The sequence below is a fragment of the Urtica dioica genome, chromosome 2 (genome assembly GCF_054948205.1).
Source record: "Urtica dioica subsp. dioica isolate 48M chromosome 2, U.dioica_male_clone48M_v1_H2, whole genome shotgun sequence".
NCBI lineage: Eukaryota > Viridiplantae > Streptophyta > Magnoliopsida > Rosales > Urticaceae > Urtica > Urtica dioica.
In genome coordinates this window covers 51542324-51567153 of record NC_142757.1, presented here as the reverse complement: position 1 = coordinate 51567153, position 24830 = coordinate 51542324, and the positions used below count along the sequence as shown (strand labels likewise).

The 24830-nt window shown below is 36.3% G+C and overlaps 2 protein-coding genes across 2 annotated transcripts; one reads left to right on the top strand and one right to left on the bottom strand.

Annotated features, from left to right (window-relative positions):
- The first annotated feature begins 482 nt into the window (after positions 1-482).
- Positions 483-3054, top strand: LOC149405443 (RHOMBOID-like protein 2). Its single transcript, XM_089607831.1, has 5 exons — positions 483-850; positions 1674-1837; positions 2064-2227; positions 2654-2907; positions 2987-3054. The coding sequence occupies exons 1-5, from the start codon at positions 483-485 to the stop codon at positions 3036-3038; spliced, it is 1002 nt and encodes a 333-aa protein (XP_089463957.1). The 3' UTR covers positions 3039-3054.
- A 14213-nt stretch (positions 3055-17267) lies between these two features.
- On the bottom strand, positions 17268-24561 carry LOC149405442 (trehalase-like). Its single transcript, XM_089607928.1, has 11 exons — positions 23879-24561; positions 22800-22919; positions 21669-21784; positions 21447-21547; positions 20775-20884; positions 20601-20673; positions 20350-20514; positions 19642-19729; positions 18971-19070; positions 18463-18676; positions 17268-17627 (listed from the first exon to the last, which is right to left on the bottom strand). Exons 1-11 carry the CDS (start codon positions 24484-24486, stop codon positions 17544-17546), a joined length of 1779 nt encoding a protein of 592 aa, XP_089464054.1. The 5' UTR covers positions 24487-24561; the 3' UTR covers positions 17268-17543.
- Between the last annotated feature and the right edge of the window lie 269 nt (positions 24562-24830).

Sequence of the window (24830 nt, the reverse complement as noted above, 5' to 3'; positions counted from 1 at the left end):
TTTGACGATGACGAGCAACAACAGCTGAATATTTAAAAATTCAAGTTCCAAAAGAATATCGTCGATTTAAACAACAAAATTCGAATACTGTGCACTTAAAAAATGCGTTCATAACTTGGTTAGTGATTGTATTTGCATAATACATTTCATATTTTGTAGAAAATTTGACGAGCAACAACTTCCAAATATTTAAAAATTCAATTTCCAAAAGAATATCGTCGATTTAAACAACAAAATTGGAATACCATGCACTTAAAGAACGCGCTCACAACTTATTTAGCCATGATTATATTTGCACACATTTCATATTTCGTCGAAAATTTGACGAGCCACGAGTGCCGATTTTCAAAATTCACGTTAATTTCTTGTAATTTTTTTTTCTTTCTCACTCACTCTTATTGGGATCAGAAACCGGCCTCAATGGCAACGGATATGAGATCAATTACAGTCGCGCAATCGTGATTACCGCACTAACGGCACTCATGGTATCAACGATCTTCGGAGCAGTCTTGGTGGCGGTGCAATGGCGACGCAAGAAAGTAAATATCATAGACGAGGAAGTTACTATAACGGCGAATAACGAGGAAATAAGAATTCATCGGAGAATTAGGAATAACGCTCTTGCTAAGGGAATAACTCTTCATCCTCTTCAGATGGAGAGCTCGGAGAAGGATTGGATCATCTGGCTGGGTCCCACATTGGTGATAGCCAACATTTGCGTCTTCATCGGAGTTATGTGGGTCAACAACTGTCCGAAACTTCTCGGAAAAAAGTGCGTCGCCGAATTTCTCGGAAGATTTTCCTTTCAGCCCCTCAATGAAAGTTATTTCCTTGGTCCTTCTACTCGCACGTGAGAGTTTTTTTTTATTTTCCTTATTTCATTTCCTTCTCTCAAATCTGTGCTTTGGCTATTATTTTTTGTGTGTGCCTTTATTATTTCACTTGAGTCGTTTCCATTTTTAGGATAGTGTCTTTTTTTTAATATTTGAGCTATACTTTTGCACATTTTCATATTTTTGTTAGACGGAGAGCATAAAGTTATTGATTTAGATACTAGTCGTAGTCACTTGTTTAATAAACTTAAATCCGTGTGGTTCACTGTTTCATCATTTAAACTGGTTTTACTTTTTTTGTTGACTAGTCATGACTTAAAGTTACGTTTAAATAGCCCATTTTTCAAATAATAATGGTATCTGTATGGATTTGAAATGCCAGACCAAACTACTTTTAGTATACTTGTGTTGTGTATGTCAAGGTGAATTTATTTCCTTTTCAATAGTCTTACTTAATTGTGCTTTTTTTTTTCCTTCACATTTTTATTTAATTGAACGTAGGTTATTCCTTGTACACTCTTGTATTCTGAATTTTAAACCTCGTATTCTTAGTATGACTAACAGATTAAGTATTTGAGCTATACTTTTGCACATTTTCATATTTTTAGTAGACGGGTAGAGAATAAAGTTATTGATTTAGATACTAGTCGTAGTCACTATTTAATCTTGAATCCGAAGAAGAGAAGCTTAAACCCGTGTATGTTCATGAGCTGTACTAAGCTTAAAGCTCAGCAAACTACAGTGAAAGTGCTATCTTTTAATAGTATAAACGTTAATTTTTTTATTTTTTACTAACATATTTTTGAGCTATAGACATTAAGCTGTCATATGTGGCAACAGATTGGTAGGAATGGGTTGTATAAATTGGTACAAAGTGGTGAAAGGGAATCAAAGTTGGAGGCTAATAATGAGCATGTGGTTACACGGCAACGTGATTCACTTGCTATGCAACATGACCGGCCTAGTCCTCATCGGAGCCCGCCTCGAAAAGCGATTCGGATTCGGTACCCAAAATTCTCTTCTTCTTCTTATGATGAACCAAACTAATCATTATTATGGCTATGATGATAGATGATATCGTGTGTGGCCCAGAGGGTCACGTGACCCCCTCGATTTTTTTTTGGCGCATTTTTAAATTTTAAGTTAAAAAATTACAAATTAGCCTCTTAGAATTTTTTTTTTCAAATTTGTCCCCTGATGAGTTTTTCTGGCTCCGTCACTGTGTGGCAGTGAGAGTGGGGTTAATATACGTGATATCAGGATTCGGAGGAAACTTGCTATCATTGCTTTTCCTTCGGGAAAGCATATCCTGCGGAGCTTCTGGGGCGATCTTCGGTGTCTTGGGAGCCATGGTTTCCGAGCTTCTCACCAATTGGGCTATCTATACCAGCAAGGTCCATTATTTCCTTACTCGCAAATTATTAAGAATGACATCTTTTCATAGGGTTCAATAGAAAAATAGTCAACTTAAACGTTTGACATTGTTAAATGACGCCAACGTTTGGTAAATCTTAGGTAAATAGTCACTTTCATACGTAAGTTTTAGGTAAATAGCCACTTTCATATACCAAACGTTGGTTATTTACTTAAATCTACGTTTGAAAGTGACTATTTACCTAAGATTTATCGAACGTTGACTGTTTAACAATGTCAAGCTGTTATATAATGTTGGGTAGTGCTTCTTTTTATTCTTTAGTCTCAATATAGCTATAGGAGTATAAACTAGGTAAGCATTTTTTTTACGCGTTCAATCATTAACGTACTCTCAATACACATAAAAAGATTATTACGAAAAAAATATTTTTCTTCTTCTTCTTTAGGGGTCGGCTTTAATGGAACTCATCTTCCTAATCATGTCGAATTTAGCGATCGGGATTTGGGTCAATGTTATCGACAACTACGGACACATTGGAGGGCTCACAGTGGGTTTCCTTCTAGGATTTGTCTTGCTGGTCCGTCCCCATTTCGAGCGCAGAGAGAGCCGATTTCGATCCGGATATTTCCAACGCATAACGAGGCACGCGTTTTACCAATTCGTACTCTTGTTGCTCTCCATCATTTTGCTTGTTGTCGGGTATGTATGCTTTTATTCATATTTTTACTAGTAAATTAGGTTTTTCTTGTCGTTTTTAATCGGAAACTATCGGTTGCAGATTCACGGTTGGAATGGAGATGCTTTTCCGTGGAGTGGACTGGAAAGCATAATAAGAGTACTTCTAAAGGAAAGAGTATAATAAGAGTATTAATGAAGAACAATGGTCATTGATATATAATTTTTGGTCTTCCATTTGGGTTTAGTATAGATATATATGATCTTAGCCGGGTACAAATACATGGACAAAGTTTATAATTATATCAATTTTAGGATTGTGTCTTTTTTTTTTTCTTCACGGCACAGAATTGGAATCGGAAACATGAGACCTTTGGTAAAGAAATGATAAATAGACCAAGTGTAAGACTTTTAAATGGATTTTTGTGTGAACTCTAGAAGATCAATATTGTGTTTTTACCTATCCTACTTGTGAATTGTGAATGTATTTGAAATGCCAGACCAACTACTTTAGTATATTTTCAATAGTCTGTCTCAATTGCGCTTCCTCTTCTTTTTTTTTTCTTTTTTTTTTTAATTTTTTTATTTAAGGTTGATGTAGCTAAATTGTCAATTTAAAGTTATGAACCCAAGATTAATTTTTGTAAATTTTTTTCTTAATTTAGTGAAATAGCCAAAATGTTCAGTAAGCTGATTTAAAAAAAAAAAAATTGAACCCAAGATTAATTTTTGTGAAAGTGATAAATTACTTATAATAATCGTCAAACAATTTAATTTTAGCTGTCAATTTTTTTTTAAAACGTAAATTTTTCATATAGTGTATATAGATATTTTTTTGGGAGTTTTCCAAAACTAGGAGTAAATAAAGGGCAAATGACTTTTTTGGACGTTTTTTTTAAAAGGTCAGCAATAGGACCTCTTCATTTATTTCTATTTATGTAATTACCATTATACCCTTATTTATTTTCTATTTTTTTTTTTAAGAATCCTAAAAACTAAACCCTACTCTCAATCTCTCCTTTCTTTTCATTTCGGCTTCATCTTCTTCTCCACTGCACTTGTTTCATCTCCTCCATTGTCTCCGTCGCATCACCTCCATTGGCGTCGTGTCCCATTGTCGTCGGGGTGTCTGGATCTCAGCCGGCGTCCGTCCTCTCTCTCAAACTTGACGGCCATCCCTCCTCTCTCTCTTAGTTCGCGCCGTCCGTCGTCTTCCAAGGCCACCCACCTTCGCCGCCGTCTCTCTCTGCCCTTTCCGGCGCAGCAAGCTCCCACATTGACACTCTTTTCGCTCTTTATTCCGGTAAGCTCCCTCATACATAGCCATTTCGTTACAGTGTTTGTGACCAACGTTGTCACGAAAGATTCAGCATGACTCAATATTTTCGTGACAATATAGTCACAAAACGAAATTATTTCGTGACTGTCACGAAACTAAATTATTTCGTGACACCCATAGTCACGAAAGCTTCAGCATGACTCCATATTTCGTGACAATATAGTCACAAAACGAAATTATTTCGTGACACTATTGTCACGAAATTAAATTATTTCGTGACACCCATAGTCACGAAAGCTTCAGCATGACTCCATATTTCGTGACAATATAGTCACAAAACGAAATTATTTCGTGACACTATATTTAATTTCGTGACACTATTGTCACGAAATTAAATTATTTCGTGACACTATTGTCACGATATTAAATTATTTCGTGACACTATTGTCACGAAATTAAATTATTTCGTGACACTATTGTCACGAAACTAAAGTCTGCAATGACAAACATGAACGATATTATATAATATGGATTCAAGTGCTTACTATATATCTGCGCATATAATAAAGTTTTATGAGAAAATAATTTAATGTGACTTTATCTCCACTATTTGCAGTTATGAAAGACATTCATACCTTCGTCAAGCATAGCGGTAGATGGGTGAAACATGAACGATACGAGGCTGGCCCTGGGTGTGCAGTGGGAATCTTAATACCGGCAAAAGCAACGTACGAGGTGTTTATGCAGCTATTGTATGCCACGCTCAATCGCTCACCTAAAAATCAAGTCCTCCGTGTTTCTTATGAGACAGAAGGGTCGGTACCCCCAGTAAGTATTGACTCCGACCTAAGTTTGAAATGTTACTTGCATCTTCGGAAGGAGAAACCGGACAGATCCAAATTTAGTTTGGTAGTAGATATAGAGCCATTGAAGCAAGAGCCGTTGGTTTCGGACTCAGGCGTTGGTTCAACTCCGACCACCGGTCAACCAGCACAAGCGGACATTCAGGCTAGTTCTCCTAAGTCGGAGGCTAGTTCTCCTAAGTCGGAGGCTAGTTCTCCCGAGATCCCCGACCCGAATCAGAGTCATTCAGGCACACCATGGCAGACCCCTCCGCGCTCAGGCACTCCAAAACGGTTTAGTACGCCTTGCTCTAGAACGAGGAGGATGAGTCAATGCGCTACGCCTTCCACGGATAACCAAAATATGCATCCTGACCTTGATGTGTCAGATATGCACTCTCCGCTGAGACTAGTCAAAGGAGGATTGTACGCCAACAAAGCAACTCTGAAGAAACATTTATGCATGTTAGCAATCACCAAACATTTTACGTTCAAGACGAAGACTTCTAACAAACGGTATATCCATGTTGTTTGTCGAGATGACTCATGCGCGTGGTCTGTTCGTGGAGTAAAAAAGACTACATCCGAGATCTTTGAAGTGGGGAGGTGACTTATTACTTATTTCTACATTGATATTATCGTGGTGACCCGAAATTAACATTGCTCTTACATTCTTGCAGGTATGATTCTGAGCACACGTGTGCTACACAATTCAGACAAGGAGAACATCCTCAGGCTACGTCCACATTTGTAGGCGAGACTATGAAACATAGGTACATCGATCCCTCATGTTCACCATGCAAACCCAAAGACATCATGTCCTACATGCAACAAGATTTTGGAGTGGACATGTCCTACAAAAAAGCATGGAGGTCAAGACAGGCGGCACTGTCATCATTGTTTGGCACCGATGATGCATCGTATAGATCTCTGCCTAAATTCATGTACATGTGGTCGACTAACAATCCAGGTTCGTCATTCGACCTTGTCACAACTCCTCGATCCCACCGTTTCAAATACTTCTTCATGTCGTTTAGTGCTTGGAAAAAGGGGTGGAAGTATCTACGGCCCGTAGTTATCATCGACGACACTTTTTTGAAGAGTTACTATAAAGGCACACTGTTTTCAGCATGTGGTATGGATGCGAATGAACAAGTTTACCCCCTCGCATTCGGCGCTGGTGATTCAGAATCTACTGAATCGTGGGTTTACTTCTTGACAAGGTTAAAGGAGGCAATCGGGGAGAGGTCACATCAGGTCATAGTGTCTGACAGGAACGCGGGAATCATTAACAGTGTGAAAAAGGTTTTCACTAACTCAGACCATGGTTATTGCATGTTTCATCTTTTGAAGAACGTGAAGAACCAAATCAAAGGTCTATCAAAAGAGGTGAATTGGACGTTCTATGCTGCAGCAAAGGCATACACGTATGCAGAGTTTGAAAAGTATATGCTTATGATAGATGAGGAAGATCCAAGAGTCCGAGCGTATCTTCAGAACGACGTAGGCTACGAAAAATGGGCTCGTAGTTTCTACACGGAGAAGAGGTACTCAATAATGACATCAAACAATGCCGAGTCGCTGAATGCAATGAATGTCAAACCGAGAGAGTTCCCTATTGCCAAGCTATTTGATTTTCTCCGGGAGAGAATGAGTAAATGGTTTTACGAACGTAGAGAAAAAGCGTTGGGAACATTGACGATCCTTTGCGTTGACGCGAATAAAAAACTTGAAGAATACCACGCTAAATCTACTGGACTGGGGGTACGTGATAGGCATTCAATTTTTAATTTTTTTTATAAGATGTTTTTTATTATAACCCGTAAACAAAATGGTATTGGGTGCGGAACAGGTGCGTCCATCATCGGTGTACGAGTTTGAAGTCGTTGATAGAGAGGGGCAAAAGTGGGCTGTAAATTTGAGAGAGAAGACATGTAGTTGCCGTGTCTTTCAAACTGACAACTTTATCTGTCCCCACGGCATTGCGGCTTGCGGTGTTCGAAACTTCGCAGTTGAGAAGTACATATCAAATTACTACACCACCGAATATTGGAGAAGTTGTTATGCAGGTGTAATTCATCCAATTGGCAGCGAGGAGTCGTGGAATTTTCCAGAGGAAGTCACGCAAAAAATAGTAAATCCACCTCATGTTGCGGCTCGTGCCGCCGGAAGACCGAAAAAGAAAAGAATACCCTCTCAATGGGAAGGGGATGAGGATAGAAGGAATAAATGCAGTCGCTGTGGTGGAGTAGGACATAATCGAGCCACATGTCGCAACGCGATCCCGACCCACCATAGCCGACCCCGAACATGAGCTCGATTGTTCCTTTTTTTAAAACTTTTTATTTGATGTACCAATTTGGATTTGTACTTTACTTTATTTCTCACTTAGTTTGTTATGTTTGTTATGGATTTTTATATTTCTCATTCGTGACGTTTTAGTCCCATTAAACAATTTCTCACTGACAGAGAAGTCACGAAATAACAATTCTTCGTGACATAGAAGTCACGACATCAAATTTTTTCGTGACAGAGACGTCACGAAATCATCATTTTTCATGACATATAAGTCACGACATCCAATTATTTCGTGACATCGAAGTCACGACATCATCATTTTTCATGACATAGAAGTCACGACATCCAATTGTTTCGTGACAGGGAAGTCACGAAATCATCATTTTTCATGACATAGAAATCACGACATTCAATTGTTTCGTGACAGAGAAGTCACGATATCATCATTTTAGTGACAGAGAAGTCACGACATCAAGGGGCTTAAAGCATTTCATTTTATTTTATTTTAAAACCTCTTTAAACCATTTGTACGTATAAAACAATTGAGAATTATTTGAAACCCTAAATCCCCAAATTCGACCCAGATCTCTTTTGCTGTCTCTCGTCTGATCTATCTTCATCGCCGGTGAGGTTTCAACTTGAGAATGGCAGTGAACCGCGCTTCTTCATCGCAACACTCTTATTCGTCGCACACGAAGCACGAACGCAGAGACTCGACGACGACGAGAGACTCGACGACGATGAGAGACTCTCCAGGTGAATTTCTGTGTAAATGCGGCGTGCAATGGGTCGAGAGGACGTCATGGACCAAGGATAATCCCGGTAGGAGGTTCAGAAATTGCCACGTGACGACGGTAAGGATTTTGATTTTGAATGTTTGGTTGAAATTGATTAAAATCCTATTCTGAGAGTGGTTTGGATTTTTGGGTATTTGGGTTTTTCGTCCCAAAGGTATTTGGTTAATATTGGACTTGCAGTTGTCCACTTTGCAGCTAGCCCGGATATTATATCCTGTTTGAATACAACCAGAACTCATATATGCTCTAATACAAGAAACAAATACCTGATTTTTGAGGCTATAATTGGTGATTTTCAGGCAGAGGGTGGGTGTGGTTTTTTTCAATGGGTTGATCCTGAAGTTTCTGAAAGAGCAAAGAAAATCATTCCAGGATTGCTGAGAAGAATTGACCAGTTGCAGTTGGATATTGAGCATCACTGTCGAGCAAATCGGAGGCTGAGATTGATTATTGTGTTGTTGGTTATTATGATGTTTGCTGTAATATATGTGTGTATGATGTAAACAGATTTCAAGGTAACAGATTTATGTGTGTATGTATTGGATTATGTATTGTGTTTTGTAACAGATACAAATTCCATTTTCGTGACATAGAAGTCACGAAGTTTGAGCCATTTTCATGAACCATGATATCTTTCGCTGTTTTGACCGACTTGGTAATTGGGATATGGATATTTAATATCAATAAATGGCATTAATAGCAATTAAATTACTGAACATCTAACTTTGGAAGTTAGGTAAGAAAATTTATTTTAGCATTTACGTACAAAAGTTAGGTAAGGAATCCTCATATTTATCCGACCTTAAATATTTACCTCAGATCAAACTGATAATATTGTTCGAAAGAGTCTAACGGTGAAATGGACGCTAAAGATCCAACGACGAAGGGAAGCGATTCGAGTAAAAAGGTGTCGACGGTGAATGAGACGTCGGAGATGCCTTCAGGAAGTAGAAACTCGACCGCGAGATATTACATGATTCCATATCCGCGCCCTCCCAGGAAATTAAAGAAGCGTCATGACATGAGCGACGCTGAATACAACGAGTATGTAGAGATGCATGCAGGTGAGGATTACAAATCTCCGGTTTTGATGGCTAACTCCGTTCTTGAAGAAATATTCGGCGAGAATTGGGAGGAATTTTTGAAATCAAAGGGAGCTATTGTCGAAGACCATAAAGATTTGCCGGCTTGCCAAAGGGGGGTTGACGGAAAGAAATAAAATGTAGTTCGAGATGAGGTACTCAATATTTACAATGTTTTAATGTTTTAATGTTTTGATTTTAATTCCGTGACTGGTATGTCACGAAAACGTACCGTTTCGTGACTTGAAGACTTCATTTTCGTGACAGGAACGTCACGAAATCCCCATGTTTCGTGACGGGAACGTCACGAAATCCCCATTTTTCGTGACAGGAACGTCACGAATTCCCCATGTTTCGTGACAGGAACGTCACGAAGTCCCCAGTTTTCGTGACAGGAACGTCACGAAATCCCCATGTTTCGTGACGGGAACGTCACGAAATCCCCATTTTTCGTGATAGGAACGTCACGAATTCCCCATGTTTCGTGACAGGAACGTCACGAAGTCCGCAGTTTTCGTGACAGGAACGTCACGAAATCCCCATATTTCGTGACGGGAACGTCACGAAGTCCCCATTTTTCGTGACAGGAACGTCACGAGATCACTACTTTGCGTGACGGGAACGTCATGACATCCCCTTCTAGACTCTTAAATGAGTTGTTTTGGGAGGACTACCAACGCTATTAATAAAAAAATTCCAACGTTAAGGAGAAATTAGAGTTGAAAACGAAATGTCGGACGACATGACGTTCAACCTCATTCACCTATGTTCATAAGTTTATTAGAGTACTTTAAATTCTGTCCCTTTGAGATGATGAAATGAAATGGGACAAATGAATGTATGTCAACAACACTTCACGATACAAAACACATTAGCTCGTCAAGATGTTCTAGGTAAGTAGAACTCACTTACCATTTATCCTTCTCATACTTTCTTGATATTCTAGGTAAGTAGAACGGCTGTCCATTTATTTTTCAAATTTTATCATTTTAATATTCATAACAACCATTTATCCCCTACGACGGATTTAATGAAAAGAAGAAGAGATTTCTCATTAAATTCCATCAAAGGGAACAATTTCGTGACTGGTATGTCACGAAAACGTACCGTTTCGTGACTTGAAGACTTCATTTTCGTGACAGGAACATCACGAAATCCCCATTTTTCGTGACAGGAACGTCACGAAGCCCCCATTTTTCGTGACAGGAACGTCACGAAATCCCCATTTTTCGTGATAAGAACGTCACGAAGTGCACAATATTCGTGACAGGAACATCACGAAATCCCCATTTTTCGTGACATGAACGTCACGAAATCCCCATTTTTCGTGACAGTAACGTCACGAAGTGCACAATATTCGTGACAGGAACGTCACGAAGTGCCCCTTTTTCGTGACAGGAACGTCATGACATCTTATAGACTCTTAAATGAGTTGTTTTGGGAGGACTACGAACGCTATTAATAAAAAAATTCCAACATTAAGGATAAATTAGAGTTGAAATCGACATGTCGGACGACATGACGTTCAACCTCATTTACCTATGTTTATATGTTTATTAGAGTACTTTAAATTCTGTCCCCTTGAGATGATGAGATGAAATGGGACAAATGAATGTATGTCAACAACACTTCATGATACAAAACACATTAGTTCGTCAAGATGTTCTAGGTAAGTAGAACTCACTTACCATTTATCCTTCTCATACTTTCTTGATATTATAGGTAGGATGTCCATTTATTTTTCAAATTTTAACATTTTAATATTCATAACAACCATTGATCCCCTACGACGGATTTAATGAAAAGAAGAAGAGATTTCTCATTATATTCCATCAAAGGAAACAATTTCGTGACTGGTATGTCACGAAAACGTACCGTTTCGTGACTTGAAGTCCCCATGTTTCGTGACAGGAACGTCACGAATTCCCCATGTTTCGTGACAGGAACGTCACGAAATCCCCATGTTTCGTGACACCAACGTCACGAAGTTCCCCTTTTTCGTGACAGGAACGTCACGAAGTCCCCATGTTTCGTGACAGGAACGTCACGAAGTTCCCCTTTTTCGTGATATGAACGTCACGAAGTGCATAATATTCGTGACAGGTACGTCACGAAATCCCACTTTCGTGACATTATATTAATTTTCGTGACAGAGAAGTAACGAAATCCCCATTTTTCATATAAATCATATGAATTGTATTTCATATAATCACATCCAAAAGAGTATAGAGTTACATATTTAATAATTTACTGGCCCCTATACGTACTTATAAAACATAGACCATGTCTTAGTGACGACCTTGTCACACAAATTCTACAAAGGAGAATTAAGAGTCACACCGCCATCACAAAGACATTCCAAAACAATACACTTCACCCTATTTAAAAAATTTGGATCACTAATCGCTTCTCCTACTTTCAATTCTCTTCGTCTGACTCAACATTGTTTGCCATCTTTAATGCCCCGTGCTTGTACAACTCGGTTGCCATCTTCTTTCTGTACATGGAAATATTGTCTTGATGCAAACTACTCACCGGAATCCCATGGATCATAAATTCGGCGGCCTTTACGCAAAACATGCCACAGTCTCCCCTGTTCATGGTTGCTTACTAGTATTAAATATACATCAAAATAGAACATGATATGAGAAGAGATCTTACCCATTGGATTGTTGTGGCATAGGCGCTATTACTATTTTAAATGGCTCCGAGTTGCCATCTCCCAAACCGACGACGGCCAACACAATGGGGATAAAATCCGCCATCATCTGTATGCTATCACGAACATTGCGTGCATACTTCGAGTCCATAGAGTCGTATATTGTTAGCGCTCTACGGCTTAGGGAAATTACGACAAGGAGCCAGTGGTCCGGCACATGGATAGGGACGTAGATAGTGTTAACATCTGCCCATGGAGTGTTTGCAAAACCTGTTTTTTTTTCGGCAGTTATGTAGTCAAGCACAACTAAATGGCCCGTCCAATCAAACACGTTCTTGTTCTTCGCTTTGGACCAAGCATCATGGCATCGGGTGAGCATTGGTAGAAAGTACGAGTTGGTTGTCGTAAACGGCTTTCGGACATTTCCATACTTCCCCTTCTTTCTCAAGTAGTAGAAAATGACGTCCATATGCTGCAAAATAAAAAATTCACAGAAATCAGTGACATATAAGTGTTCACTTCGTGATAATATTGTCACCAGATTCTTATCTTCATGTGGTGACAACAACACAGTTTCTGGTGACAATGTTGTCACGTACTAAATATTAACAACAAATAAATGCAGTTGACTATTACATGAAGTTCAAAAAACCAAATAAAAAACAGGTCACAACAAATAAATCCAGGTTCAGAAATTCATTGTCACGACATATAGAATTTATTACATGAAGTTCAAAAAACCAAATAAAAAACAGGTCACAACAAAGCTAGAAAAATCATGGTTTTATCTATTTACATTGACACAAACAAAAAACAAAAAACAATCCGAAGTGCAGTGGTGTTTGTCATCCTTGGCTCTAAAAAACCTGGTTGAGCGGACGTACCTCTCCCGTAAGCCACTCAACCGGGGTCCACAAAGAGTAAAACCACGTCTTCGATGTAATCTCAACCACCGTAAAATGGAACGAGGGAGATAAATCTTCTTCTGGTGACTTGTACTTCGGACTGCTGAAAAATCACAAGTATTAGATCTCATTTTTATTTAAAATTACCAGACAATATATGTAAGAAGGAGAAAGATACTTACGCATTTTTGTGATTCGATTTAAGACCAACTTTAATCCATTTAGCCATTGCTGCAATATCTCCCACAGAAATCTCGTCTTTAGGGTAGGAGAATGGATAGACTGACGGTGGCCGAAGTGGTCGTGTGAACCTCGTAAACACAGCCGGCGCGGGTGTCGGTGTGAAGACCGCTGGCGCCCTCCTATGGCGAGTAGGCTTTTCATCAGATGATGAAATCATTATGAGCTTTCCAGGCATCTTCAACAACGAGGAACAGACCTCATCAGCCGCCTCTGGACGTCGCACAGGCGTTTTAGACTCCTGGGTCTCTTCAGCTCGGGCCTGGTCCTCGCCGGCTTGGGTCTGGTCCTCGCCGCCATCAGCGTGCGTTTGGTTCCTGTCTACTTCTTTTGGCCCTTCATCTTCAGGACCTCTCCCACCGTCTTCGTCATCTTCACTATCATCTTTTTTCTTCTGCAGATCATCTTCTTTACATTGGCCTCCAATAGATGGCTGATCTTCATCATTTTTCTCGGCTTCTTTGTTCTCCAACTCATTTGATTTGTCCACAACTACTTCTTCCTTCTCCTCTTCTTTGTCATTCTCCTCTTCTTTGTCCTTCTCCTCTCCCTTGTTCTCTTCTTTGTCCTTCTCATCTTCTTTGTCCTTCACTTCTTCTTTGTCCTTTTCCTCTTCCTTGTTCTCTTCTTCTTCTCCTTGCTTCTCCGTCACCTCCTCCTCATATTTCTGGAGGTTGACAAAATCATCATCCTGAGATTGTTGCTTGTCCAGAACCTCTTTCAAGGTTTCTGAAATGGATCGCATTTCAGTGGAAAACTGCTTCTTCCACTCAAGAAACTCAATTCTGAAATGTTTCAGATCCTTTTCCATTGCGGACATGCGTATCTGCAATGTACAAATAATTTTGTATGAGAATAGAATCACGAAATTAAGTATTTTCGTGACATACAAGTCACGAAATCAATTATATTCGTGACATACTTTCGTGACATAGATGTCACGACATCACGTATACTCGTGCCATAAAATCACGAATTTACTTTACTTAAGAAACCATTACCTCAATTGATGATGATGCAACAATGTCTTCTTTTTTCTTCTTCCCCCTCTTCTCAGAAGGGCTCACAACAGTCCTCGCAGTTTTCGCAGACTCTACCTCACCACCGATCGGCTTGAATTCGATCTGGAAGAGGTCCGAAGTTAATCAAAATTTAATTAAATGTACATATTCTTATCAATCATATTCATACCTCTTGGAATCGAATCTTTTGTAGTTGGGACTCCAAGACCTTCCCTGATTTAGTAGCCCAACGCCTCATCAGCGGCGTTGCGTCGGCAACGAGTATTGAGGCGAACTCCAGCTCCACGAATCGTGGGATGCACTCGTAACCCCATATCTGGAGTGGGAGCACGAAACCCGGCAGGTGGAGTTTTGGGTTCTTACCCTCCTTGATGGTCTTGGCCTTGCTCACAAAGCCCACGATAGAACCTAGAAAGAAGTTCCAGGCGACGTCTCCCCATGGGTAGTTGTTGAAAACAACCGGGTCATCCACCATTTTGATGTAGCTATCGCAGGGGAGGTTGACGGTCTTCTCGGCCGCCAAGAGAACATTGTACAGAAAGTGGAGGAGGAGTAGTCTCACCCTCCTCTCATCTGGCCATTCGTGGCTACTCTCAAGGACTGCACCAATGTTGGCCCTTTTCCGGCAAAGAGCACCATTACAGAAGGTGACATTGTATAGCCCTCCCTCAACCACATTAGCGTACCGTGGTTGTTCTGCGTAGTTTTCGCTGAATCTTAACCCTGTGATCAGGGAAAAGTGCTCTTTGGTGAACTCGCGGGGTCTTCCACCAATCTCCATGACCAGAGAATCGTTAGATGCACCGGCCTCATCATAATAACCAGATCTCAACACCAAATGGCTTATTATTCTGGACGATTTTGCTATCAAGGGCATGTCTAGAAACTGCCCAAAACACGTCTTTTTGAATAAGTCTTTTTGGTTGGCGGTCATGCCGGTCTCCTTTTCGAAATCGTCCAAGTTCCCATGGAAGTTGAACGAGTAGCCTGACTCTATTTCATCTTCTTTTATCCTTCGTATGAAACCCTAAAAATTACAACATTAAACACATAAAAGTTAAAACATTAAACACATATGAGTTGGAACATTAAACACATAAACATTGTGGTTTTCGTGACAATTGTGTCACGACATTTCTGGGTTTCGTGACTCTTGTGTCACGAAACTTCTGCGTTTCGTGATAATTGTGTCACGACATTTTTAGGGTTTCGTGACACCTATGTCACGAAATTTATGGGGTTCGCTACAATTGTGTCACGAATTTCAGGGTATCGTGACATAGTTGTCACGATACCCAGAAATTCGTGATATAATTGTCACGATACCCAGAAATTTCGTCACATAGGTGTCACGAAACCCATATATTTCGTGACACAATTGTCACAGAAATCCATAAATTTCATGACACAATTATCACGATACCCAGAAATGTGTGACACAAAATAATTCATAGAACCTACATCTAATATGAGCAAGCCTAGAAAAATCTAATTTTCTTACAAAATACACACATAATCCCCAATAACGTAAAAAATGAACACTTTTGTCAAACTAACAGTTACATGAAACACACAATAAACATGCAAACCCATGAATCAACACAAAATCCACACATAATCAACACAAAATTAACATGCAAGTAAAAAAACTCACCTTCTGATGTCTCTCGGATGTACAAGGAACAGAGGAGTCAGAATTTGAAGGCGACTCAAGAACCACCTTCCTCTTCTTCTTCGGCGGCGCAAGAACCTTCTTCCATTTCTTTGCCGGGGAGTTTTGCATTGGTGACTCCGAGCCAAAAGTCACGCTTGGACTCCGACGCGGGGATGCATGCGTCACTGGAGGTGGAGTTTCAGCCGATGATTGAGGAAGACTCCTCTTTTTAGGGTTAGGTTTTGGAACTTTTGGGGGGCGTTTGGTCGGCGACTTGTTCTTTATCTTCATTTCTTGGGCGAAGAATGGACGAGAGTGACGAAGTGAGTGAGATTATGGAGTTTGAAAAACAAATCGAGACGGTTTGGTTAAGGAAGTTGGACGGTTTTTTTTTTTTGTCGCTCGCTCTCACTCTCTCTCTCTCTCTCTTCTGGTTAAACTCGGTCAATGAAGAAATGAAGAGGAAGGTGACGTGGAGGCAAGGTAAGTGAGGAAGGTGACGTGGAGGCAAGGTAATAAATCCGGTCATTAATAAAATAGTAACATTTTTTATTTAAATTTTAATATTCACGGGGTAAAAGGGTAATTACATAAATCAAAATTAATTACCAAGTCCTATTTGTGACCTTTTTGAAAAAAAGTCCAAAAAAATAAAAAGCCTTTGATTTACTCCTATTTAGAGCAATTTCCCTATTTTTTTTACTCTTGTTGACGATTGTTTTAGGTTCACTTGGATTTTTTTGATGAAAAACAAGTCCGATGTTCATACCATTGTGCCTAAGTTCATGCCATGATTGAAAACCAATTGTGTACAAATAAACAATTAATAATCTCTTGCATTGGGGGCTTACCGAAAACCAATTGTGTACAAATAAACAATTAATAATCTCTTGCATTGGGGGCTTACCGAAAAAAAAACCAAAAAATAATAAAGAAAAAAAGTTAAACCGTTTTCTGTGGTTATCGGTATCCATGTTGTTGGACGTTAGAAAGTGAAAGAGCATGTTTGATGTATTAAAATATAGGGCACACTGGGCATTTAAAAAAAAAAAAAAATTAAATACGAGGCTCACTATATGAAGATTAAAAAATGGCCTTTTATGACAAAAAAAGAGACCTAAAATGAGCCTTATGTTGCTCAAAATTTTGGGGCCTAATGTCACCGCTTAAGTGGTTTAATGGGCGTGCCGGCCCTGCTTACTGCTTACTATATAAGCATATAATAGTTAATAATATTTATCAATTGTAAATTAAAAAATACAGTAATATCAATAATATTTCTTAAAAACTAGTCGACCAACCCGCAATAAATTAAATAGTAAATTAAATTAATGTTTAATTAATTTAATTTACATATTCTTTTAATAAAATGAAACTTAGATTAAAATCTAAAAAAAAGTTAATGGAATGACTAGTTACAGCAAATTACTGCAATAATAATTTAGCTATAATTTAACTTCCCCTAAAAAAGGAAAATCACTTACAAGTTTCATTTTAAAAAAATGCAATAAACAAAAAAAAAATTCTAATTTTTTTTAGAAATAGAAATTTAAAAAAAATTAGGACTAATAAAAATAAAAGTTAAAACCACGGAATTCTTTTATCTTAAATTACTTGGATAGTATTCTTAAAATTAAAATTAAATTTGTTTGTACTAAAGAGTAATTTCTTCCAAATTGTTTTAGTAAATTTACATAGGAATGTAAACCAATATCCGAACCGGAAACAGTTAAATCGATAATACATTAGACCCACAACTAATCTTTCTTCCCCCAAAATTAACTATTACAGTACCCATATTAGCCTGAAAATTAAGGGGCTAAATTGAAATACTAAAGCTGAAGATTCTATTGACAATCTTATGTAGTCGTCGATAAGCAAATCAATAGTCGATAGATTGGTCCTCAGGCCATCCAAACTCTTCCAACAGTGCCAAAACCACTCCGTTCGACCATCCAAAACCAGTCTGTAATTTTTTTCATAAAATAATAATGTCGTTAAATCATGTTATCAACAATATTTTCTTTTAAAGAGCATCAACAAAAATTATTTATGAAACACATAAAAATTAATAGCCTATTACAGTATTATAAAGGTTGACGTACTATATAATTGCACCAAGAGGCCATTGAATTATTATTATTATTATTATTATTATTTTTTTTTTTTACGTTCAAATCCCTAAGGGAGTGTTTGGTTTTCATTCCAAAAAGCGTTTTTGACTTTTTGAGATTAAAAAATTGAAAAAAAAAAATGAAAGTTGCGTTTGGTTTAATTTTTCGGAAAAAATTTTCAAAAAATTTTGAAATTGTTTTGTAAAAGAGTAAAGAAAACTGAAAACAAATAAAATGTGTTTTGTAAAAAAAATTTCTTCTCTCCTCTCCTTCTTCTCTTTAAAAAACAAAAATGAAAACTGTACCAAACAGTATTTTCAATTTCTCAAAACCAAAAATGAAAACTGTACCAAACAGCTTTTTGAAAACAACTGCAAAATAATTTTTCAGTACAACTATAAAAATTAGAAAATAGAAAACAAAAACTTTTTATTCATGAAATATAAAACTCATCTGAAATATTTATTAATAAATTCAACAATAATTTTATTTTAGACATTTTAAATACAACTTATCTTTGTAACTAGCAATAGCACTAATGATTTCATAATATATACTCATGCAATTTTTTTTAAAGTTTGGAACATGCAATTTTTTGTTAAAAAATATAGAACTCTTAAATTTTATCCCCATGCAATGTTGTCAAAAAAAAAAATAATAATAATTCCAAGTAATTCTGATTCGTACCTGAGGGACATATTCACCACCGCCTCCAAAATCTCCACAAACCTCTACGTTGTATTTCTCATGCATCGTTCCGGTTCTCTTGTACGCAACGTAGTTTGTTTTGATCCACCTCACCGCGATTTCCTCAGCCATTGCCCTCGCTTCCTTCGATCCCGATCTCACCAGTCCTTCGATTATCATGTGCTGAATCGGAGCCCAACCGTTCGGAAAATCCCTGTTTGTAATATTTCATTTATTATTTAGGTTACATCTAGACTATTGTATGGTTTAATTATATTTGATTCTATCTCATAATAAATGGGCAATAGACATGTATACCAAAGTCAATGCTTTTAAATTTTTTTTTTTTTATGACAAAAGTCATCATAAAATATGTTATTTTATGACAACTTTTGTCACAAAACACTATTATTTTTTAAAATAATAATTGTTTCACAGTTTAATAAGAAAAACATTAAAACAAGTGTCATTCATTTCCATTCCTAAAAAAGAATATATCATCATTTACCATTGTTCTCCTGAGTTGGTCAAAGATGTGGCAATTCCATAGTCACAAAGGAGGCCAGAATCTTGGAGACTTGTCATAACTTTATCCACTAGAGCAGTATCTTCATTCAGAAAATGAATTCTCAATGTCATTTTTCAGTTTGAGAACTGAATTTGTAAATAAATTAGTAGTCACAAAACTTGACCCACTACTTATTGTGACTTTATTATGTTGATAATTACCTATTAAGCTTTTCTTATTAAAAACTACCTACTTTATTCACATTTTGCGTGTGATTTTATAGTTGTGTGGGAATATTTCTAATTTATTGATGTCTACTATTCTATTATAAATTTTTACGATTCAATAAATAATAGCGCTATTATTATTATTTTTTTTTTACACTTTTACTAATAACTGTAAACTTATATATTTACAATATTATTATTAATTGTAGATTTGAAAATTTACGGTCTATGACAATTATATACTTTCATGTTTACAGTTTTTAGTAAAAATGTCCAAAAATATATTTACTACTATTTTGGTCAAAATAATCAAAATTGCTACTAGTCAAAGTTATTTCGGTAGCTGATTTGGGCCTGATTGACTAATGGGATTTTGGCGAAATTTAGGGGTTATGGGCCTAATTGTAATGTTAGGTTAGGATTAATATTGTAGATAGTACAAACCAGAGTGAAAAGATTGGATCCACAATGGAATGAAGTTGGAAGCAAATGTGTTGTGGTTCTGATTCCCACTATCCCATGATTCACCTTCCTGAGAAAAAAAAAGGATAATTAATATAACGTTACATCCAAAGTTCAATAAAAAGGAAGATTACGTCTTATACATTGATTTTTTTCACTGTGCATTTTTTAATATTAAACATGTATTTGAAAATTTATTAAGTAACAATCAGATCAGTAGCTCAATAACCTACCATCTTTTTAAGGTAAAGTTTTATTTTAATAAAAAATTAATTCATCAGGAAAAAATAAATTAATTAACTAATTAAGTTAATTTAATTTATTTTGTAAAATAGCCCACCCAGACTGAAGTAAATTAATTAACTTAACCAGGTTAATTAATTTACTTCAGTATTATGAGCTATTTTCTTAATAAAATAAAACTTTGACTAGATCTTTAAAAAAATTTAGATGATTAAGTAGTTGCAACAAATACTTGTTTATTAAGTTGATAGTATTAATAAAATTATATTTTAAAAAGCACCAGGGAAGTTATGAATAAACTCTACATTGTCGTACCACAATAATTATATTGAAAATCATATTGCACTGCCATCAAGTATAGATAATTAAAGAAGTCACTTTTATAAAAGCAAAAAAAAAAAAAAAATAGAGACTTCATTGTATATAATAAAAAGACTAGAAAAATACCTTCATTATGTTATCTTCAAGACAATAATCAAGCCATTGACCCATCTCTTCATTCCAAAAAATAGACTCCATTGCTTTCTTTCTCGCCCGAGAAGCTTCTAAGAAGCGCAGAGACACGATATTCTCACCCAAAACTTTGGCCAAGAACACAATGTTCAATTCCATCTGAGTGTAATTAATAAACAAATAACTTAAATTATAATTTGGTCAAATATTTTAGGAATGAGCTGAGTGTTTTGAACCTCACGTACCCCAAGTATGAATGCATTTAAATCCACTGGTAAGATTGATGTGGTCCTCAAAGTCGTAAAATCGTCAGTATCCCTTAAAAAAATCATATAGTTATCACTGATGGAATATCTTGAATCTGTCACGGTTATATATAATACGTAATGAAATTATAAATATAATAAAAGGATTATTACTTCATCCATCTTGAGCTAAAATCCCAACCAGATTCCGCAGCAGAAGCCACCTCCCGGTAAAACCGTTTCTTCTCATTAGGGTTTGTGATCTTTGAAGCAGATTTTTGGTCCTAAGGAACAAGTATTTAGTTAGAAATAAAATAATATTAGAATTTCTTTGGCTATTTTAATAAATTTCTATCAATAATATTGTAGTTTTTTAATAAAATTCTTTTTAATTAATTACACACACACACACACACACACACACATAGTAGCAAGAGTTGCAATGGAATATTAATATTAGATTTCTGCTGCTTCTCTAAAGCAATTATTTTATATAGCCCCAAAAATTGTTGAAAATGCAGTTTAAAAATAACTTATCAAAATAGTTTGCATGGCTAATAATGTTGCAATTTTTTAAAGAAACTATTAGTTATGTCATAAGAAAAATAAAGTTTTTGAAACAAATAATACAAAATATTTTAATAGAAATTTCATGAAAATTTTGAAAAATTTACAGTTTTCTCAGGAAGAATTTACTACTGTTGAAAAAGAAATTTCCAAAAGTAAAACTAATTCCTAGTGAAATTTAGATTCGGATACACTTAAAACTTAAAAGTATATATATATATATATATATATATATATATATATATATTATAGGAAAAGAATATAAGTGTGATTACATACAATGGTTGAAGATTCAGGCCTGGGTTTATTCCACATTGCATAATATCTATTTAGAGCTTGGTCACAACCATCACCATCTTTAATGGTCACTCCATGTATTCCTATAGCATGACAACACATTTGAAGAAGTACAGTACATCAATAATCATAATAGTAAATAATAAAAACGACAAAGACAATTCAAGCTATCTTATGAAAAGTGATTCTGATAAAAATTAATACCCGACGTCCAAAATTGATGCTCTTGAATTAGTGAAGGGAGAGACTTTCTGACAAACTCAACGTCTTTTGTCCTTTTGAATATCTCACAAATCATTGCACTTAGAAGAGGAGGCTGACTGCAATATTAATTATATTTATTAATTATTGCTTCCTAAATTATACTTTTTATTTTTCCTCTAAAAAAAAAATTATACTTTTTATTTTTATATATAATGCCATATGTCCTATTCTTACACGTGAAAATACATGAAAAATGTCAAATTCTGAAAAAGAAAAAAAAAATACGTAGGAGAATTTTGTGTAAGCCAAAGTCATGTGAAATAATGTGAAAGATTGCTTCCCAAATTATGTTAGTGTAGCAGATTAATTGAATCTATTTTTAGATTTTATTTTTATTTATATATAATTTCTAATAAGTTTAAATCAAACAACCATTATCACGCAAGACGATGAGAAATTTGTGGAAGCCAAAGTCCTGTGAAATAATACGAAAGATTACTTCCCATATTTTATTTCTTTTAATTTAGGTTGATTGACTAGTTTTTATTAACATTATTTTTTTTATTTTTTTATTTTTTTTATGTAATGTCTTATAAGTTAAGAACAAAACAACCACTTTGGAAGGTAAGTTTACATTGGTTGTCATATTCATACGTGAAAAAATACATGAAAATATTATGTTCATACAAATATATCTTATGTATAAATATATAACGTCCTCAAAAAAAAAAAAACGTATAGGACGATAAGAAATTTGAGCAAGCCCAAGTCATGTGTTATATGAAAGATGTGATGTGTGTTGTCAACTTGTCACCATTATTCATTACCTTTAGAAAAAAAAAAAAAATTAAGAGACCTTACTTTGTAACCAACCTAATGATGCTGCCAAAATTGCCAAACATGCACTAGTAGTTTAGGTATAACTGTACAAGTCATGTGACAACGGTCCATAAAGTCATAAAATCATATGCATAAACTAACAAAATGAATATTCATTTAAAAAAAAAACTAACAAAATGAATAAAGTTTAAAACGGTCCACCTTATCCTATCAGAAAATTAACTGCTAATTAATCGTCAAAGAAATGATGACTATGAAAGAGAATATAGTCAATAAAAGCGTTTCGTTTACCTCCTATTGGTGTAATATGCTCTTGCACCATTGAGGACAAAGCCATATTTTTCCACAAATGAAATTAGATTTGCCACTACGGCTTTTGCTGACTCGTACATTTTACTTGCAAGCAATCCCCTGAAAATTTCACACAATTAATTAACACAATCCTCAACAATGTTCTTTGGAAAAAAAAAATCAAGGGAAAATGGTGTAACCGAGAAATAAGGCTCAAGAATATTCGTAAGATTAATCGAAGAAAAAGCAGCTAAGATTGGTAACTAATGAATTTCTAAAATTACTTTCGAATGAAAAAAAGCTACTAGATTGCTAACTAATAAAGGTTAGAAGCATACTTGTTAGCATTAAAATAGATAAAGCCAACTACCAAATAGCTAGTGAAGTTCGAAGATTAGTTTTTGAATTAATAGAAAAAAAAAAATGAAGTTCAAAGATCACTTGTTTTTTAAAATAGATAAAGTCGCTACTAGATTATTAACTAGCTAGTGAAATTCAAAGTTTTACCTAGCAATTTGAGTTCAAAGATTGCATTTTTATATATTCTTAGAACAACAATTCGGGATGGCTACTAGATCGTTAACTAGTAAAGTTCGAAGATTACTTGTCCTTATTGAAAAAAAAAAACTTTTATATCTTCACTACGAAAGTTCAAAGATCACTCGTCTTATTACTAGATAAAAATAAAAAGGCTACTAAACTACTTAGTTATGTTTAAAGATTTACATTTTTAGTCCAATATATTTGATATAAAAACAAATTTTAGTTTCACGGGAAAAAAGAAAAGAAAAGACAAAGTAAGAGGTTATCATCACCTATTTTAGATTTTTAATCCATCTAAAGAGTTCTTCTACGCCGTAAAAGTCAATATTAAAAAATAAAAAACAAAGAAAAAAAAAAAGAAAATAGAAAACATCATCAATAACCTATGTTACCAAAAATAAAAAACGAAGAAGAGCCTGTCGGTATAAGGTTAATTAGGAAAGCATGAATCTTGAAGCTAAATTGCCTGTTTCCTATCTTAAAAATATTAAAAATAATTAAAAAAATAAAAAGAAAGAATAATGAAGTATTATTACCTGACAATCCAATAAGAGTCCCAATAATAAACCTCCCTAAACCTTGACCCGGGAACGACGACCCGGTGAGTCAAGGGAAGCAAAGTATGCGAGTCGCTCCTCTCCAAAGCGTCGTCACAGACCCTCCGACTCAGACCCTCCCAAAGCCCATGAATCTCCAAAGCCCACTCTCTCACATCCTTATTCACAACGCCCGGCAAAAACCCCTCGGGCTCGGCCACGAAATCCCCTGCGCTCGCCCGCACCAGATCCTCCCCCGCGCCGTCGAAATACTCCGCCACGAAGCGTCTCAGCTCGTCGCCGGAGACCCTCGCTGCTCCGTCGCCGAGCGCGTCGAACGCGGACTGTACGGACGCCAGGTCATGGTGGGACTTCAGCGACAGGTCCACGTAGGATTTGGGGTCGAAGGAGTCGGATTCGCCGGCGAGAGTTTCGAGGGCCGTGTGTTGGAGTCTCTCGAGGAGAGAGACGAGAGGGGTTGTGGGGACCACCGGACCGGAATCGGACGACGTGGAAGAAAATACGACGCCACGTGTCTCTGGTTCGGAGCGACGGTGGGTGATGATCATATTGGTGTGAGGGCTCAGGAATAGATTCGTAGCCGACATGGTTTTTAGGATCTGATTGAATAGACCAAAGAGAGAGCTATGGTTTTATTTATATATGCGAGAAGTATTGTTTTTATTTATTATTATGTAAATACGAAAAGAGTTGTTTTGCCTTTCGTGTGTGTCAAGAAGTGATGATGAGATTTGGCCAAACAAAAGTGGGCCAATTAGATTGCTTTGTGTTTTTTTTTTTTGGGTCTTGTTTTGTGACAAGTCATGCATGTATATTATATCAATGGAAATGTGCTTAGGTATTGGTGTGGTGTCATCTAACAGAATCCTAATCGTTTAACAACGGTTTTTTTTTTTTTTTTAATCAAAAGAAGACTTTTACTCAACATAAG